This window comes from Sarcophilus harrisii, chromosome 2, assembly GCF_902635505.1.
Source record: "Sarcophilus harrisii chromosome 2, mSarHar1.11, whole genome shotgun sequence".
NCBI classification, from domain to species: Eukaryota; Metazoa; Chordata; class Mammalia; order Dasyuromorphia; family Dasyuridae; genus Sarcophilus; species Sarcophilus harrisii.
This window is the reverse complement of record NC_045427.1, coordinates 583,520,595-583,539,593: the sequence shown is the minus strand read 5'-3', so window position 1 is coordinate 583,539,593 and position 18,999 is coordinate 583,520,595. Positions and strand designations below refer to the sequence as shown.

The 18,999-nt window shown below is 34.3% G+C and overlaps 1 protein-coding gene across 3 annotated transcripts in view; it reads left to right on the top strand.

Moving 5' to 3' along the window:
* Positions 1-18,999, top strand: part of SLC16A12 (solute carrier family 16 member 12) — a 117,115-nt gene that overhangs the window by 72,832 nt on the left and 25,284 nt on the right. For all 3 annotated transcript variants that reach the window (XM_031956017.1, XM_023495322.2, XM_031956019.1), the window contains exon 2: positions 17,486-17,739. In XM_031956017.1, coding sequence (XP_031811877.1) covers positions 17,630-17,739 — 110 coding nt within the window. In that variant the 5' untranslated portion in view covers positions 17,486-17,629. The remainder of the gene's footprint in view (positions 1-17,485; positions 17,740-18,999) is intronic.

Below are 18,999 nucleotides of genomic sequence, written 5' to 3'. Positions count from 1 at the left end.
TATTTTTATTTATTTTGCTAAAAATTTCCCAATTCATTTCAATCAAGTTCCAGGACATCCAGGAGTGTTTGGGGCTGGCACCTCTGCCTTAAGGCTTGTGAAACGCTTGATATGTCTCATCTTATTTGTGACTCAGACAACTCTAAGAACTAGATATTATAGAGATTATTCTGTTCATTTCAAAAATAAAGAGCCTGAGGTTCACAGAGATTAAGAGGCTTATTCACAATTACAAAGCTAATAGGCAGCAGAATAGGGCCTTCCTAATCTCAAATTTGGCATTCTTTCTTTTATTTTAAATAATATTTTATTTTCTCAATTACATGTAAAGACAATCTTAAAAATTCATTTTTTATCCTTTATATTTTTTTATTTATTAAGGGTTTATATTTTCATAACATATGCACGGATAATTTTTCGACACTGACCCTTGCATAGCCTTATATTCCAAATTTTCTCCTCCTTCCCCCACCCCCTACCCTAGATGATAAGCAATCCAATATATGTTATACATGTTAAATATGTTAAATATTTATTTTTATAAGATTTTGAGTTCCAAGATGATAAGCAGTTTGATATAGGTTTTATAGGTGCAATCATGTAAAACATATTTCCATATTAGTCATGTTGTGAAAGAAGCACAACAAAAAGGGGGAAAAAAACCAAATTATGAAGCATTTTCTTTCAAGAGTCTTTTGGAACTGTCTTGGATCATTGTATTACTAAGAAGATCTAAGTCAGTCATAATTGATCATTGCACAAAGTTGCTGTTACTGAATAGGATGTTCTTAGTTCTGCTCACTTCACTCAGGAGTTTGAAGTCTTCCTGTTCATAATTTCTCATAGAACAACAAGTTGTGGAATATGAATGTAGTAGACATTTATATTCCATAACTTGTTCAGTCATTCTCCAATTGAGGGAAATCCTCTTTAATTCTTTACTACCAAAACAGAGAGCTCAATATTCTGCTTCACCACATTGTCAAAGTTCCTAAATAGAATTCCCTTCTGATTAAGATTACCTAGCAATGTGCATAATTTCACCAGACCATGCTGTTAAATGAAGTTGCAACATTGAAATTACACCTCCTTTGTTTAAGGGTTTGGGAAATAATTCTTTCTCCCTGGTTTGTACCCATAAGGGGCTTATCTTAATTCACCTTCTGGTTTGTGTATTAAAGAACTGAGCTTTTAAGGAATTGCTGGCATCATTGTTTAATACCCAAATGGCTTTCTGTGGATATTCAAAGAATACCTGTTGATCAATAGGCTCTGCTATTTTAAAAGAAAATTGGTTGAATTGTATAAATGTTGTTAGGTTGCAATGAGTTTCTTTGCCTTTCACATGTTAAAAGAATAGTAATTCCAGATAAAGTAACTTTCACTTTTTCTTCTTGTTCTACCGGCAGTATATGAATTGAGATTGCCGATTAAATTTAATTAGCTTGGGGAATCTATGACATTTGTTATGTGTTGCTAAGAACCCTTTTCTAGGGAGCAAATGGGGATTAAGCTCAGTTAGAACTGACCTCCAGCTTTAATTACCATTCATTTCTTCAGTACTAGTGTGGTTGTGGGAAAATATTGAGGCACACAATCCATTGACAAATACTCGTGATATCTTTCATAACTCCAATTGATAAATAAGGAGATGTGGGAGAAAACATTGAAGATTCTTAGTTGCCTTATATCTCCCAGCCCAAACCTATTTCATCCTTGTACTTATTATCTTATTTTCACTTTTTTTTTTCACCACTAAGTAAATACAAGGCTGCCAGGTCAAAGATGAACCAATTTAAGAACAATTATTATATGGCTTCTTAAATTATAAAAGTGTCAATATGATCCGCTACCATTTGATTCAGCTATTCCTTAGCTATTTGGAGGGCAACCCAGGAGAACACGAGTTACCATTCCTATTCCCAAAAAGTGCTAATTCTAATTCAAATGTCTCTTTTAGCCAACAGGAATGAGTGAGTCCATCCTATATTTTATCTACTAATTACTTAACTATTCAACACCCTGTAGACTTTAACCAATGAATTGCTAGCTTTATGGGGTCCAGCAGAGTTCAGGCACAGAAATCTAACAGGGATGCCTTAATTTAGCCTCTTGTCCTTATTACTGTATCCATTCTGTAATTTCCTCCTCATCCTCCTTCTCCTCCTCTTCTTCCTTATCCTCTTCCATTCTTCCTAACTCAGACATCCCCTCATATTATAGCTCTCAGAGTTAAGCTCTCCCTGCCATCAAGATGACAGTATAGTGATTTAATAATCCCATGTATTAATATATCAATGAAAGGAGGCTATAAGAGTACTTCTTTGTCCTGTTTTACAGATCTTAGCCTATACATGTGTTGCCATCACCTGTAAATTAATTCACTGCCAGGTCAGTGAACTCCAAAATTCCTTTATGTGATCATAATCTCTTATCATTTCATCTTTTCCTCTGCCTTACACCCTCTAGTCATATTCTTTATCCTTACCATGACTTCCAATCTCCCTACCCTTCAGTCTTTTCCCTCAGGATATTATCCATAAACTGGCTACAATCTACTTCCTTTCCTATCTTGACCCATTGATGAGCTAGTTCACTTTACAACACTATTTTCAGCGTTTAAGTTCCTTGCCCCCAAATCTGTCATTCCTTGCTAAATCCCAACTTTGTATTATTCTTCCTAGCTGCTGGTTTTGATCCTATCTGTTACTGAATAGTAGAGAAAATAATGATACTATGCTATCTGGGTCCATTACAAATTTACATTAGACAATCTAATGAGCTCTCATTATGACAAGGAAATCTTTTTATACCTCTTTAATGGATTTGCTATTCTACTCAGTATAGCAACAATTAAAAATCTTTTTGCAATTTTTTATACTTCCAATGGCACCCACTCACCCTGCTCTTTAAGCTTAAAATGTTACTTCCTATTTCATATGCAAACAATTGCTGGTCCAGAGCTCCTTTATCTTTTATCCTTCTCATCTTGGATCAGTCAGATAATTACCTCATTATCTAATCTCCTTCATTCCTTTCTCACATGAACAGGTGGATCTCCTTGCCAAGGCAAATCTCTGTACTCACCCAAGTGATATATTTTCATTCTATCTTCTTTAGCAGATTGTTATTTCTTTCATATACACTGTTTTACTAATCTTTAATTTCTCCTTGTCTACTGTTACCTTTTTTCGTACAAACCTTTTGTCCTTATAGAACACTTACTTGATTCATCTATCCTCATTAATTGTCATCCTATACCTCTTCTCTTTCATGGCTAAGCTCTTAAACAGTGCCTTCTCTCACTTTGTCATCATTTTAGTCTGGCTTCTGACCTTAACTTTCAACTGAAAGGTCTTTCTCCAGTATTAACAAGGATATCTTAATTGTCAATTTTAATGGCCTTTCCTCAATCTTCATCCTCATTAATCTCTTTGTCTTTTTAAAAAATTCTTTTAGCTTTTGACACTACCAGTAACTCGACCTTAGATACTCTCTCTTCTACACACTAAGTTTTCCTGGTTCTCCTTCTATTAATCTGACAATCCTCATTCTCATTTGCTAAATCTCTTCTCTTCCCTCCATTTACACTCCTATCATAGCCACTAATCGGGAGAGTCCCTCAAGAGTTTGTTTCAGGTCCTCCTTCCTTCTCCCTCTAACTATATTACTTGATGATTCAGACTTCAATTTCATCTCTCTGTAGATGATTGGCAAACTTATTTGTTTATCTTCACATATCTGTTGACCTCCAGTCTCATATCACCAAATGTCTAGCATACTTCTTAAACTAGATGTCCCATTGTCAGTTAAGCTCAACATGTCTAAGTAAAACTAATCTTCCCCACCAACCCTTCTCTGTTCGCAGCTGTCCTATTGCTGTCCAAAGCATTGCCATCCTACTTGCCCACTTTCCTTCCTTCCTTCCTTCCTTCCTTCCTTCCTTCCTTCCTTCCTTCCTTCCTTCCTTCCTTCCTTCCTCTTTCTCTTTCTTTCATCATTTATCCACCCATTTATTTATTCACTAACTAATTTATTTATTTATGAACTGAAGAGTAACCTTAAGAATGATGTTTGAGCAAAACATCAAAAGTATGAACTTTTAATTTTGCTCTATTCTACCGCAAAGATGGTGGGGCTATTATATTCATCCCTCATACTCACCCTATATATTTAATCTGTTTCCATGTCAGCCTTTCCAATAGTCTGTACTCCCATAAGCACCACCCTTAATCACCTTGCATCTGAACTCAAATCCCTTCCCATTCCAATCCATCTTCCACTCCGTTTCCAAAAAGATTTTCCTAAAAGCACGGATCTGACTATGCTACCCCCAACTCAATAAACTCCAATTCCTCTTATTACTTCCAGGATAAAACAAGGCAAAACAAACTACTTTTGGCTTTTCAAGTGTTTTACAACCTATCCCTTTTCTACCTTTGATGTCATTTTACATTTTACTTCCTCTCCACATACTATGATGCAATTCTTTTTGTTCCTCACTCAAATATGATACTCTGTGTCCCAATTTTGTTCCTTTTATTAGCTGTTCTTCATGCTTGGAATGTTCTCCTTCCCCATTGTCATGCCTTGCTTTATCTAAATTCCTTCAAGACAGCTCATGTCTCACCTCTTTCAAGAGACCTTTCTGGTTCTCTCCTTCTAGCTCTCTGCCATCTCCAGCTTGTTGCTTCTCCATGAAATTACCTCTCATTTAAGATCTCTTTATATTGTATATAATATAGTTCTTTTCATGTTGTCTCCCCCATTACAATGTGAAATTCTAAAGGGCAGAAACCAGGTTTATAGTGCTTAGCACAGTGCCTGGCGTATAGTAAGTACTTAATAAATTTTTGACTAATCAGCTAAATGTATGTACATACATGCATATTTCACATGAATATTTCCCTTTCTGGATCAGACTTGATGGATTCTGAGGTCCTCTCCAGTTCTGAAGTTCTGTGATATTTATAACCCACAGTCTGGATTTAATTTCTTGAAACAAATTTCTACTTAAGTTTCTGGTAGAAATCTTTTTCTAATGTTGTTGGGTGGAGCTCTATTCTTGTGAATTTTTCCCAATATCCTTAGTTGAGAGTCAAATTAGTCAGCCAGATTTAAGTAAACTTCTGAATATGATCTTTACTATGAAGAGATATTACAAAACACATCCTCCCAACATTTGGGAAACTCTCCTATATTATCTTGGATCCTTGGGAAAGTGAACTCCAACTTAAAACACTTTCTATATGACATTTGCCCCATACCATTTACTCCAAATTTGGTATAACCTATGGATGAATCTCTCTTTCTTGGCTACTTTTGATCTATGTTGGATCAGGCAGGTCACTGAACCATCTGATTTCTGTCATATTTCAGAAATGACTCCAATTGCTGGCCTTCTGATGCCTGATATTCTGATTTTTTGAAATTTACAAGTTTGTAGATGTCTCCAATACACCAACTTCAATTGAAATCAGGAACTATAGACAACAAAGACAGAAGCCATCTCAGGACCATATATTCATGAGTCATATAGTCACGTGGGAAGTGACTGAAGGTTTATAGACATCCTTGCCTTTTTATTTGAAGCCAAAAGGAACAAAAGGCTTCCCCTTGGACTGTTTTTTGATTATATTCCTGATCTGTTTCAGAAACATGTTGGCGGGTATCTTTTTATCAAGGGACAATTATGGGCTGTGTGTGAATGCTCCAAATCAAAAAGAGGGATCCTTCCACTGTACATCATCTTGCCTTTCTAGGCATTAGCTCTGTGGTCTCTTCCACATGGGTGGTCAATAAGCAGAGCATGATTTATAGACTAATGGACTCGACTTCTACTGGCCAGGCCCTTGATCCATTGACAAATAGGGTCCCTTTGTTATAGCTGTAAACAGAATAGAGCAATTTAACCAAGACTCTTCCAAAATGCTTCAAGTAATATTAAATTGGTTTGCTTCTTTGTCTGTTTTACAAAAAAAGACTCATTATTCATAAAGAAAAGGCAACAACTCCAATATACTTAGGTAACTAATTAACAATAGCTCACTTCAACCACTCTTCCCATTAAGATAGAAAACCATAAAATTAATGAATCCATGAAATTAAATGACATGATCTGTTTGGATGGGCAGAACCACACCTCTGGGTGTGACGTATACAACACACACATACACATGATACACATTACATTCCTTATGTTTCTTTTCTATTTTTCTACTTGCACAAATGGTTTGGAGGTTTTATCTCAATTATATCTCTGTTGAAAGGGGAAGAGGGAAACAGTTCTATACCCTAGTGGGTTCCTAGACAGGGGTGCTGTGTGATGACCCTTACCAGAAACTGTACTATAAGTCTGAATTTGTCCAAGTCCACTTAAGCTCTTTGGCCCTTCATTTCCTGTTTATTTTGTGGGGTCATTGAGAGGATCAGATGAGATCAGCCATGTGAAAATGTTTCTAGACTTCATAAATGCAAGACCTTCTTAATAATGCTATTCCTGGTAATAACAAAAACAGCACCTGGCTGATTTTGACTTTATATCTCCAGCACCTAGCACAGTGCCCGGCACACAGCAGGGGCTTAATTAATGCTTGTTGGATTGAATTCTGTTTCTTAAGTCATGCATTCTCAAACTTTGGAAACCTTTTAAAGAAAGGCTTCCTTCAAAAATCTGCTCTCTGACCCAAAGATGCTCTGAATTCAGAGTCTAACTTTTTTTTTTTTTTTTTTTTTACCACAATAACTATGATTGTGATTGTTGCTTGCATCTTTTATTTGTTTTGGGATTTGTAAAATTGTGTTCTTTGCTTAGAGAACCTCACATGATATTTCTTTTCTAAATATTAGCTTATGAAACATGGGAATTCCACACTAAACTAAAAAAGACAGGAAATGATCAGAGCAGAGCAGAGGACAAATAAATAATAACAATGTTTGATTCATTCTGGAAAAAAAGAAAATGTTTTTCTTTGGGCAAGAGCTTATCATTTACATAGTGATTAACATTATAAGACTATATATATTCTGACTATTCAGATTTTATCTCTTATGACTAATTTGTCTTGAGAAAACTTCCCAGAATTTTTCTTAGTCTAAAACAGTAATCTAAAATACATGTATACATCATACTTAACAGTGGATTTTTTATCCACTTATTCCTATCCACTGAGTGAATGCATTTTGGATTCTGAGCTAGAAAATTTAGTCTGTTTTTTTTTTTTTTTCTGTTCTATTATCTGACACAACCTATAAACAAAAGGCAGTGTGGAAGAGGATTCTCTTTGAAATCTGCAGGTCCTACCCCTAAGTCTTGCCTCTCATAGTTACTGGTTATATGACCATGGACCAACATTTAATTTCTTTATGCTCCAAGGCAGCTCTCTAAAATTATAAATTACTAAAAAGGTCTCAATTTCACCTACAGAAAGATTATTCTACACATTGAAAATCTCTTATGTAAATGAGATTTCAAATCTTAACAGATACTTCTTATTTCTACTCTCCAGACAAGGCTTGTTTTTCCTAAATTTGGGTCATTACTTTAAAAATATATAATCTATATCTTCACTAACTTGCTAAAATTGTCCAGCCAAAAAAATTGCACAGACCACAGACCAGTGATATAGGACTCTCTTCTTATGAATAGAGATAATGTTCTATTTTGCATCAAAAGTGGGACAGAGACAGAGCAGGAGAGTTCTAGCCTTCTTCAGTCCTCCTGGGGATTCTTTAAGCTTCAAGTATCTTCAGACACTTTTGGCTTCCAGCTTTGGGAGAAAAAAATGGAACAGACCAATCCTACTTCTGGGAATAATGGGAGGAACTGGCATTCTTCATCATGTCCCTACCCCCAGCCTGCGGGGGTTTTTCCCTTCTATGATATCAAGAACTATCTCTTGGTTGAATCAAGTTATCTCACCCAGTGGGAGAATCCCTTCATTCTTCATTGTCTAGTGTCTATTCTCTAATGAATACCTTCTGTGATTTCTGTTTTGTTGTGATTTGGATAAATATGTTTCTTTTCTATTTGCTATATGTGTTCACTATCAGTGTTGAATCGATATTATTTTTATTTTTTATTATTATAGATTTTTATTTACAAGATATATACATAGGTAATTTTTCAGCATTGACAGTTGCAAATCCTTTTATTCCAACTTTTTCCCTCTTTCCCTCTACCCCTTCCCCCAGATGGCAGTTAACCAATACATGTTAAATATGTTAAATTATAAGTTAAATACAATATGTTAAATACAACATACATGTCCAAACAGTTATTTTGCTGTATAAAAAGAGTCAGACTTTGAAATAATGTACAGTTAGCCTGTGAAGGAAACCAAAAATGCAGGTGGACAGAAATAGAGGGATTAGGAATTCTATGTAGTGGTTCATATTTATCTCCCAGAGTTCTTTCCCTCGGTATAGCTAGTTCAGTTCATTACTGCTCTATTGGAACTGATTTGGTTCATCTCATTGTTGAAGAGGGCCACGTCCATCAGAATTGATCATTATATAGTATTGTTGTTGATGTATATAATGATCTTCTGGTCCTGCTCATTTCACTCAGAATCAGTTCATGTAAGTCTCTCTTTCTGAAATCATCCTGCTGGTCATTTCTTACAGAACAATAATTTGAATCTCAATATTAGATGGAAAAGATGTCAAACCTTGGATAGAGAGATTGGGGTCTCCTTTCCCCTCAAAATGACAAAATAATCAGAAGTTAGATTGAATCTGATAACATTAAAATAGCTAAAGAAAAGATAGATATAATTATACCATGGATTAGATAAGTATAGATTCCATAAATAGATATAATTCTATACATAGATATATTATATATTATTACATATATTAATATGTTTATTGTACATATTATATAAATATAATAATGTATTTAAGACATAGATATAATATCCATATATATATATATATATGATAAAGAAGAAAATAGATATAATTCTAACATGGAGAACAGAGTGATCTCCAGTCCTACAATTATGTTTCCCTTCCTGTCAGGAATTAGACTCTCCCTTGGAAAAGCATGGGTAGGATAGATGAGACTAGAGAATAGAAATTCTGACTCCCAGTGACATCCCTTTCTACATTTGGGGACTTTCTCTAAAATGTTAAGAATCCTTACTTCAGAGGAAGATTATAAGGTAGTGAAGGTTGTCCTTGGAGGTAAGTAGATGTGGATTGGAGTGTTACTTCTCATAATTGCTGACTGTGAAGATGGGCAAGTCACTTGACTTCTGAGTGACCTAAATAATCTTTTAAGATTTTCTCTTATAAAAGAGGATTATATAGGGAGTTCCTCACATGGATAAAATTTCAGTTTTGATTATACTGCCTTCCCCCATTTCAACAAAAACAAAGCAAAAGAAAGTAAAAAAACAACAGCTGACTCATAGTCACTTCAGGCACTTTATTCTTGTTTCATCATGACTGGAAATGACTTACTGATAATCCATCAGGATCCTTTCATCTAAAAATCTCCCGTCAAAGTATCAGAAATAAGTATTTTGCAACAAAGCTGGAAAATGAATAATGTGAAAAATTATTCATTTGGACCCCCTACTTTATTTCAGTCAGTATCAATCATTTTGACACAAATCCTTAGTAGTAGTGATTGTAGGTTCTGAATATTAGGTCCCAGAGCTGTGAACTGCAGATTGTAAATTCACTTGCTTAATCAAAGGAAGCCAACTAGAGGCCCTCCACCCTTGTTTTTCCTTTGTTATGGTGACCAAGTCCAGTATGGCAGAGTTGATTCAATTACATGGAAAGTTCCCCAAATTATTTTTGTACTTCTGGATCACTCTTTCTTATCCAATATGAACCGTTGACCATCTTATGACCATCATATGACATTTAGTTATTGGAGAGGTCATATTTCCAACCTGAAACCCACTTTTGATATTCTATTTTTTGACTGATACTTTATTTTCAATCTTTGAAATAAGATCTATCAACTAATGAATTCTGTATTTTGGACAGTCCCTCTAAAATTGTTCAGGTATCAAACCTTATAAAAATAATGAGGAAGAGAGCATCTCAGATTATGAGTGAGAATTGAGGTTGAACTCATTAAAGGGGACCATGGATTCATTGGCTCAGAGCTCTGCCTTGGTTTCTTTTACTGTAGTTTGGAAAATTATAAAGTCTACCGTCAAAATCCAGGGCAAAAATCCTCTGTGCTTTCCCATTGCCATTCACACTCATAAGTATTGATTGATTGTCTGCTACAAGGTTGATTTTTTCACTGTGTCAGCCTTTGCAGAATGGAAGTCTTTTTCATCTAGAAGTTTGGGCATCAGGCAGCTAGGTAGAAAAGGAATAGATTGTCTAAGTAGCTGGTTAATTGTGGAGAATGTTGAAGTGATGTCTGTCCTTTTTTGTCAAAGGTGAAAGGAAAAAAAATTATAGCATTTGCCAGGTGTTTTCAGCATGGTTAATGTCTATATTTGCAGTGCCAGAAAACTCTGCTATTCATTACATCTAAGACTTTTTTGCGTGTGATGAGTTATATGTGTTATAGTTAATGGCTTAAGATTTTTATTTTGTCTTATTAAATTCTATGTCTTAAATTAGCCAGGATATTTCTTGTTATGTGGTCAAGACTGGCTCAATAATACAAAAGGACTTTAAAATATTTTCCCCACTTATATATAAAATGTTTTAATATTAAAGTTTTTTAAAAATTGAGTTCCAAATTCTCTATCTTATTGCTACCCTCTCATTGACGGCAAGCAATTTTATATAGGTTATACATGTGCAGTCATGCAAAGCATATTTCCCTATTAGTCATGTTGTGAAAGAAAACAGGACAAATTCAACCCCCCCCCAAAAAAAGTTTAAAAATGCATGTTTAAATCTTTATTTAGACTCTATCAATTTTTTTCCCTGGAGGTAGACAACATTTTTCATAATAAATCCTTTGGAACTATCTTAGATCATTGTATTGCTGAGAATAACTATGTCATTTACAACTGATTACCATACAATATTGCTATTTTTGTATACAATGTTCCCCTGATTCTGTACTTCATTTTGTATCGTTTTCTGTGTTTTTTTTCCAATTTCTCTGAAAAAGTCTTGTTTATCATTTCTTATAGCAAAATAGTATTCCATAATAATCATATACCATAACTTGTTTAGCCATTTCTCAATTGATGGTCATTCTTTCAATTTTCAATTCTTTTCCACCTTAAAAAGCACTGTATAGGTTCAGCTAGGTGGTACAGTGGATAGAGAACCAACTTTGAATTCAGGAAGACCTTGAGTTCAAATCTGATCTCAGACACTTAACATTTCCTAGCTGTGTGACCCTGAGCAAGTCAATTAACCCTGATTATCTCAGGGGAAAAAAGATAACATTCAAAAAGCACTGGTATAAATACTTTTGAACACATAAAACCTTTTCCCTTTAAAAAAGTCTCTTGGGATATATATATATTTAGTAGTGATCTTGCTGGGTCAAAGTATATACATAGTTTTGTAGCATTTTGGACATAGTTCCAAAGTGCTTTTCAGAATGGTTGGATCAGTTTATATTTCCACCAACAGTGCAGCAGTGTCTCAATTTTCCCACATCTCTAACATTTATCATTTTCTTTTTTTGGTCCTATTAGCCAATCTGATAGATGTTTTATCATAGTTGTTTTAATTTACATTTTTTACATAATTTACATTTCTTTAATATTTAATCAATAGTGATTGAGAACATTTTTTCACATGTCTATAGATAACTTTGATTTCTTCATATCTTTTGACCATTAAATCAATTGGGGGATGACTTATATCCTTATAAATCTGACTCACTTCTTCACAATTTAAGATATGAAGCCTTTATTGGAAAAACTTGCTATAAAAATTTTCAATTAAATTTTTGATTTTCCTTCTAATCTTGGCTGCATTGGTTTTGTTTATGCAGAAATCTCTTAATTTAATACAATAAAAATTAATTACATATGTAATATCCTCAATTTCTTATTTGATCATAAATTCTTCCCTTATCCAAACATCTGACAAGAAAAATATTCCATGATTCCTTAATTTGCTGATGGTATTAACCTTTATGTCTAAAACAGGTATCCTTTTGGATTTTCTCTTGGTATACAATGTGAGGTGTTGGTCTATATCTAATTTCTTCCAAACCATTTTCTGGTTTTCCTTGTTCCAAAAGCATGGATCTTTGGGTTTATCAAACATTGATTACTATGGTCATTTACTAATGCATATTGTGTATTTAATCTAATCCACTGATCTATCACTCTATGTCTTAACTGGCACCAGATTGTTTTAATAATTACCACTTTATAATACAGTTTAAGATCTGGCACAGTTATGTCACTTTTCTTGTTCTTTCAGTTGAATTTTGTTTTTATTTTTTCTGGCTTGAAAATACATTTTTGGTAATTTGATTGGTTTGGCATTGAATAAACAAATTAACTTAGGTAGAGCTGTCATTTTTATTATATTGGTTCAGTTTGCCCATGAACAATAATTATTAATGCAAGGGTTTTTTTTTGAAACATAACTGTGATAATTATCAACAAAGACAAATAATTAAATAAAAACACAAAATAGGGAGTAAAACTTTACATAAGCTTAGCCAATTGATTTAATAAACTAAGGAAAAATGCTTTGTTTTGAGTCCCTTTTCAAAACCATTTAAAGTTCTACTACTTTTGCATTATCTGAGTTTAATTTGGTGATAGATAGGCCTAGATTCTTGGTTTTATTTTGTTAGTGGGGGAAGTATATGTTGAAGTTTGTCTCTGTGATTTCATTAGTGTAGGTAATTCCTCAGTACAAAAATTCTGACCACTGGTACAGATGAGCAGATTGTTTGTAATTAATAGTCTTAGAGTTTTATCTTGAGTTACTAAAAGGGGGTCAAGTGTTTTAACCAACAACTAGTACATGTGGGAGGCAAAACTTTAACTCTATCCTTCCTGACTCTTAAAGATCACCAATAACTGCACTGTGTTATTTTTCCCGATTCAAATATTCTTAAAAAGGATATAAATGATCACTTTGCATGAATTAGGACCTTAGGCTTGATTTAAAAGAGAAGTTGCAGGTGTTTTAGGGTAGTGTATTCTCTGGCTTACTTCCAGAGTGAAGCATACTATAATTTCTCCTCAGAGTACTTCGAGAGGTTTGAAGTATCCCTTCTTTTCCAACATTTGTTCAGGTCCCCACTGGATGTGTTCTTCCCATTGTTAGGGACTTGTAACTAATACATCAGTTTTATTCAGCCACTTAATATTAATTGGTGTTTACAAAAGGATATTTACTTCAAAGATAAAGCAAGAATAAATGTACTTTTAGTTCACTTTCTTCTCCTTCCTCCATCTTAGTTTAGTTTCTAAATAGTATTGGTTTTACCAAATTCATATTTAAAATTATCATGAATACTGGATGAGTCCTTGTTCAGCTCTGGCTGGGATATGGTCCCAAAAGTTACTCCCAAAATTTGCTGCTTAGGGGATTAATGCTCTTCTCTGCTGGCTACAAAATAAAGTCTGAACTCCAACTCCCAGAATCCTGTGATTCCCTTCCAACTCTGGTTCTCCTGGTCAGCCTGGTCTCTTCCTAGGTGCTCCAGGGTGAGGAATTATCAACTGAAGCTAAAAAAAGAATGAGGTAAAGTTTGTCATAGTGGATGCTCATGTCTGTTTTAAATGCCTTCAAAGAGCCTCCCCTTTACCACATGGTTAACCATGGAATTAGGATGTATATACATCTACAAAGAATTTCCTTTATAAATTATCATGATTCTCCTGGAAGAAAGTTCTCAAATGATCACTACATGGAGAGGATGTATCAACCAAATAAAGCATATGGGGTTTGTACATGAACTAGAACCCCATTATTTATGATATATATGCATAGATAGTTGAATAGATAGTCATCATTATACTCTTGGGCCTAATTCATAGCACATATAGCTGCATTATATTGAAATACATATACATCTAAGTCTAGTTCTATACAGTCAAATCATTGACTTGTCAGAGCTAAGATAAGAATTTATAATAAACCAGAATAGTAATGAGAAAAAACATGTGACATCTACCTATAAAGCTCTAACATCTACCTACAAAGCTCTAACTTTGACTTATTTAAATGAACTATTAAAAAAAAAATTGAAAAACAGAAAGGAGGAAACAAGTATTTATTAAGTGCCTACCAAGTGTTAAATGCTTTACAAATATCTTATTTGATCCTTACATCAAACCTGGGAGGTAGGTCCTATTATTATTCCCATTTTACAGTTGAGGAAACTGAAATAGACAGAGGTTAGATGACCAGTGTCACAGAAGAAGTAAATGTCTGAGATTAGATTTGAACTCAGGTCTTCCTTACTCCTGGTCCACCATTCTATCTACTGTGTCAGCAAACTACCTCTAAAATAGACAAGAGAAATAGTTAACACCGACTGTAATAATTTCATCCATAAGTTCAACTGATATAAATTATAAATTATAAAAAATTTGATATATTAATTAAAGATGAAAAAAGTCAGAAAGTATCTTCATCAGCAAATTTGATTTATTTGTCAAGTGAAAAGAGATAATTATTGAAGACACTACCAGGTTAAAATATAAACTTTTTGGTAAAATCCTCTGAAGATGAATGCTTTATGATTATTAGAGATAACACTTCACAAAGAAGAGAGGAACATTAAAGGGACTTTTAAAAAACATATTTGACAAGATATTAAGATAAGTAAAAGTCATCTCAAGGTCATTTCAAGAGGAAAAAAAGACTACAGACAGATAAACAGTAGAGAAGATTTGCAAAAACTATTTCAATTAGTTCTTTTCTTTATCAAGTATAGTGAAACTTCCATATTTGGACTTTTAATATCATTGTCCCTGGGATACTTACATAGAAAGCAGAAATAGCACTAAGGAGAACAAAGGCTAGAAAATCAGATGGATTGGCTCAAGTCTAGATAAAGGAGATTTCATGCTGAAGATGTTACGATTGGAAGGACACTGAGAGATTAATACACATGATATCTAAAGGAGGGGGAAATACTAGAATTGTGGAAGTCATTTCGGATTGTATACACACACACACACACACACACACACACAAATAACCAAAGAACCTCAATAATTATTGGTCTGTATGTCTAATTGGGAGCAGTTAGATGGCATAATGGATAGAGCACTGGGCTTGGAATTAAGAAGACTCAACTTCATGTGTTCAAACCTTGCCTCTGACACTTAGTAGTTTTGTGACCCTGAGCAAGTCACTTAATTCTGTTTGCCTCAGTTTCCTCATCTGCAAAATAAGGTGGAACAGGAAATGGCCAAATACTTCAATAACTTTGACTACAACATGCTCAAATGGAGTTAGGGAGAGGCAGACATGACTGAAACAACTGAACAACAATAATACATTTAAATTCCCATCTATACAAATTTTGAAGGGCAATTAGATATTGATTTGAGGGCTTCTTTAAGAAAGATATTTAATAGGGAATAAGAAGGCTTAATATTCAACAATAAATCAATTTTTTACCATATCACAATTGAGTGAAAAAATTAGAGAATGTTGTAACCACACTATGTTTATTGTGGATTATGAAAAAAATTTTTGATTGGGTGGAATACAATGCCATAGAGTCTTCCATCCATTTATCAAAAGCTTCATGGTTTCTTGGAAAATATAACAACAGAAATTAACTTATCCAGAGATCTTCCTGTAATACACATTAGGTGAGAAAAGGAGAGATAAATTCATGCTCTTGTCAAAAGTGCTTGTCAAAGTGATGGAAATGGAGGAGATTCAACACAGAGTCCAGGTCAAGGAGGGATCCCCTGATGTTTTTCAGATGCTCATTTGTGGATAACATTGCATTGATTTTATCAAGCCATAAGATATCACAGAATTTCTTGGAAGAGATGTCTAAGCATTTAAAGGAATTTCATCTGCCTATCTCCACTGGAGAGACTAGTCTTGTACACTTTCATTCTTGTACATTTTCAATATGAATCTGAATGGATATCCCAGAGAACTTTTCTACAGTTTAATTATCTGGTGCAGAGAGTAAGAAGAATAATGAGTTAGACTTAGAGTTGAAAAGAAAAGGGGGAACATATTGGATTATTTTGGAGAAATTGAAAAGCACCTTTGTTGATTCTAATCTTCCATAAATTTAGTTCAAAGATCTTATCAATATTGCTATTTGACAGTGAGGCTTGAAATTATACTGTCTCCAAATAACTAAAGGTGAGTGTCACATAAAAGGCATCGGAAAGGAACATTGTGAATATGAATATATTGCAAAATTTAATGAATGAGGAAATTTAAAGAAAGACAGAAGTATATTGGATGTTATCAAAGAATTGGAAGACAGAAAAAAAACTGATTAATAATGAGGCAACAGTAGAACAGAGCAGTAAAAGTTTTACTCTTGCCTCGTGGTGTTGGGAAAAATTAAGGAATGCCTTTAATATGTTGGGGGGATCTTATGTGGGGAACTTTTGGGAACCAATTTCACACCCAGATGTGACATTACCCCTGACTGCAAAATCCAGCATGTTTTCCCCTTTTAGACCTGAGGGTTCTCTCTTGATCTTTCAACCCTCACAAGGTTGTAGCCTTTAATTGTCATTTCCAATGGTAGTGCATTTTGGGCTTGGTATTCAATTTTACATTGAACTCATAACATTTTTATACATGAAGAATACTTCCCCTTGTTATCATAATGCTAAGATAAATATTATTAGAAAAATAAAGTCACTTTGGAAGATGTTAGAAGCCCTTAAAGTTTCCATCATAGTAATAGTTCTGTGTCTTTAGAGATTCGATCCTCTCCTGGCTGAATTGGCACATTCTGTGTCCAAGATCTCAATCAGCTCATAGCATAACCCAAAGCATTTGGCCTTCTTTCCCTTAGTCCCCCACATAAATACCAACACTCAGGGAAAATCACCTGGGTAATTAGAGCCACAATCTCTTCCAAAAAAAGAGGAGTCTCCCTTTTTCTCTCTCTCTCTCTGCAAGTTATGCAACTCCATGATGTCTACTATGAAGACACAGTTTAAATAGCCATCCCCAGGTCCTTCTTGCACTTATCTGCTGCTGACAGGCAGCTGTAAATTAGGAGTAGGATGGTGCTCTCATTGGAGTTAGCGATAACAGCTATTATATTTCCACCTTGCAGATCAATGATCCTGTCTTTTTCCTTCTGGTATCTCAGAGAGGGAAGCCAAAAACCATGGAACTAAAGTTTGCTCAAGGTTGTAATTGCTTAGTTGCTCAAGTAGTTAGCAAAAGCCAGTACTAGAATCCTGATTCTAGTCTTTCATGCCAGTGCACTTTCCACTATACCATACTGCCTCTCCTTGGTGCAATAACTAAATACATATTATAGCACATAGGAAAGATGCAAGGAAAAATTCAGCTTTAATTTATTTCAAAGATTAAATGCAACCATGCATAATTTTGATTTCAGATGGCCAGTGACCAATGTGCCAGGTAGCATTCCATGCTACCCTTGAATGCCAACAGGAATTCATTGGAACAGCAAATCATCTTCAAAACTAAACTGAGTCTTTTGGAGTAACTTGGCAAAGAATAAAAGTCATCGGTCCTAACTATGGCAGCACCAAAGAGAACTTTGTACATTTCCCCACCTGATGGAGGGTGGGGTTGGATGATTGTGGCCGGTTGTTTCCTTGTCACCATCTGCACCAGGGCAGTCACAAGGTAGGTAGAAATTCCTTGATTCCTAAATGTTTTTGTCTTTTCCCCCCTCTAGATCTGCTGATTCTTTGACCCAGCCAGCCAATCCATAAACTAATTTTCTTGTAGGGTTTTGAGGCTTCTTCAGATATTTTTTTTTCATTAGCAATTCACATGGTTTTTAAAGATGTTTTAAATGTCCTTCTCCCCTATTAGTTAACCCAATGAGGAAACTGCTTTTGTTTGTTGTTTGTTTGAGGGAATAAACTCCTTAATTACTAATAACTTTTATGTTATTTCTTTGCTAAAAAGTGCATGTTCTTGGGTTTAATGGAAGATCCATTAAACATCATCAGATTTGACCCTCTCATTATACAGATGAGTAAATGGAGGTTCAAAGAAAAAAAAGTGACCTGTCACATAGTCTCTCAGAGCTCCTTAAAAATAGCTTTAAGAGATAGTAAAGCAATCATTTGCTTTCTGTGATAAATTAGGAATAAAGTTGTTGAGACAAATTCATATATAAGATAATTTCTGAAAGTTCCTTTCTTTGAGTTCATTATTTCTTAAATTGAAATTTTTTAATGATCTTTAAGGGGAACTCAGATTGATTTTAAAATGCAGCTCTGGACTCATATTCTCAAGTGAATTTTTTTAGTGAAAAAAAAAACTGCTTGAAAAAAATAAGAATAGGGGCAGCTAGGTGGTGCAGTCAATAGAATAGTAACCCTGAAGTCAGAAGGCCCTGAGTTCAAATTTGATCTCAGACACTTAACACTTCCTAACTGTGTGACTCTGGGCAAGTCACTTAACCCCAATTACCTCAGCAAAGAAAAGAAAAGAAAAAAAAAGAATAGTGAGATATTCTATTCAAAAGTCAAGACAAGTATGGGAAAAGGAGACCCAGAAAAAGGCTGACACATATGTAACGTATGTATATCATAGTATATGTATAATATATACATTAATATATGCATATATATGTAAATACATATATCATTTTTTAAAGAAAAGGATAATATACACACATATATATGTATATATTCAGGCTACTATAATAAGTCACATAACTGTGTTCCCTACTGGTGCTTTATTTCAAATAGAAGTTTTTATTGTCTTTTGATCGGATGTATCCTTGACAATGAAATGAGTTTACTCTAATGATAATTTGAATACATCCTCACTTGATGAAGTAAAACATTCTTCAATAGGAAAGTCTAGCACAAAGAAGAGGGGAGCTATTTCCTAATCTTACAACTTTGTTGAGGACTTTTCTTCTAATTT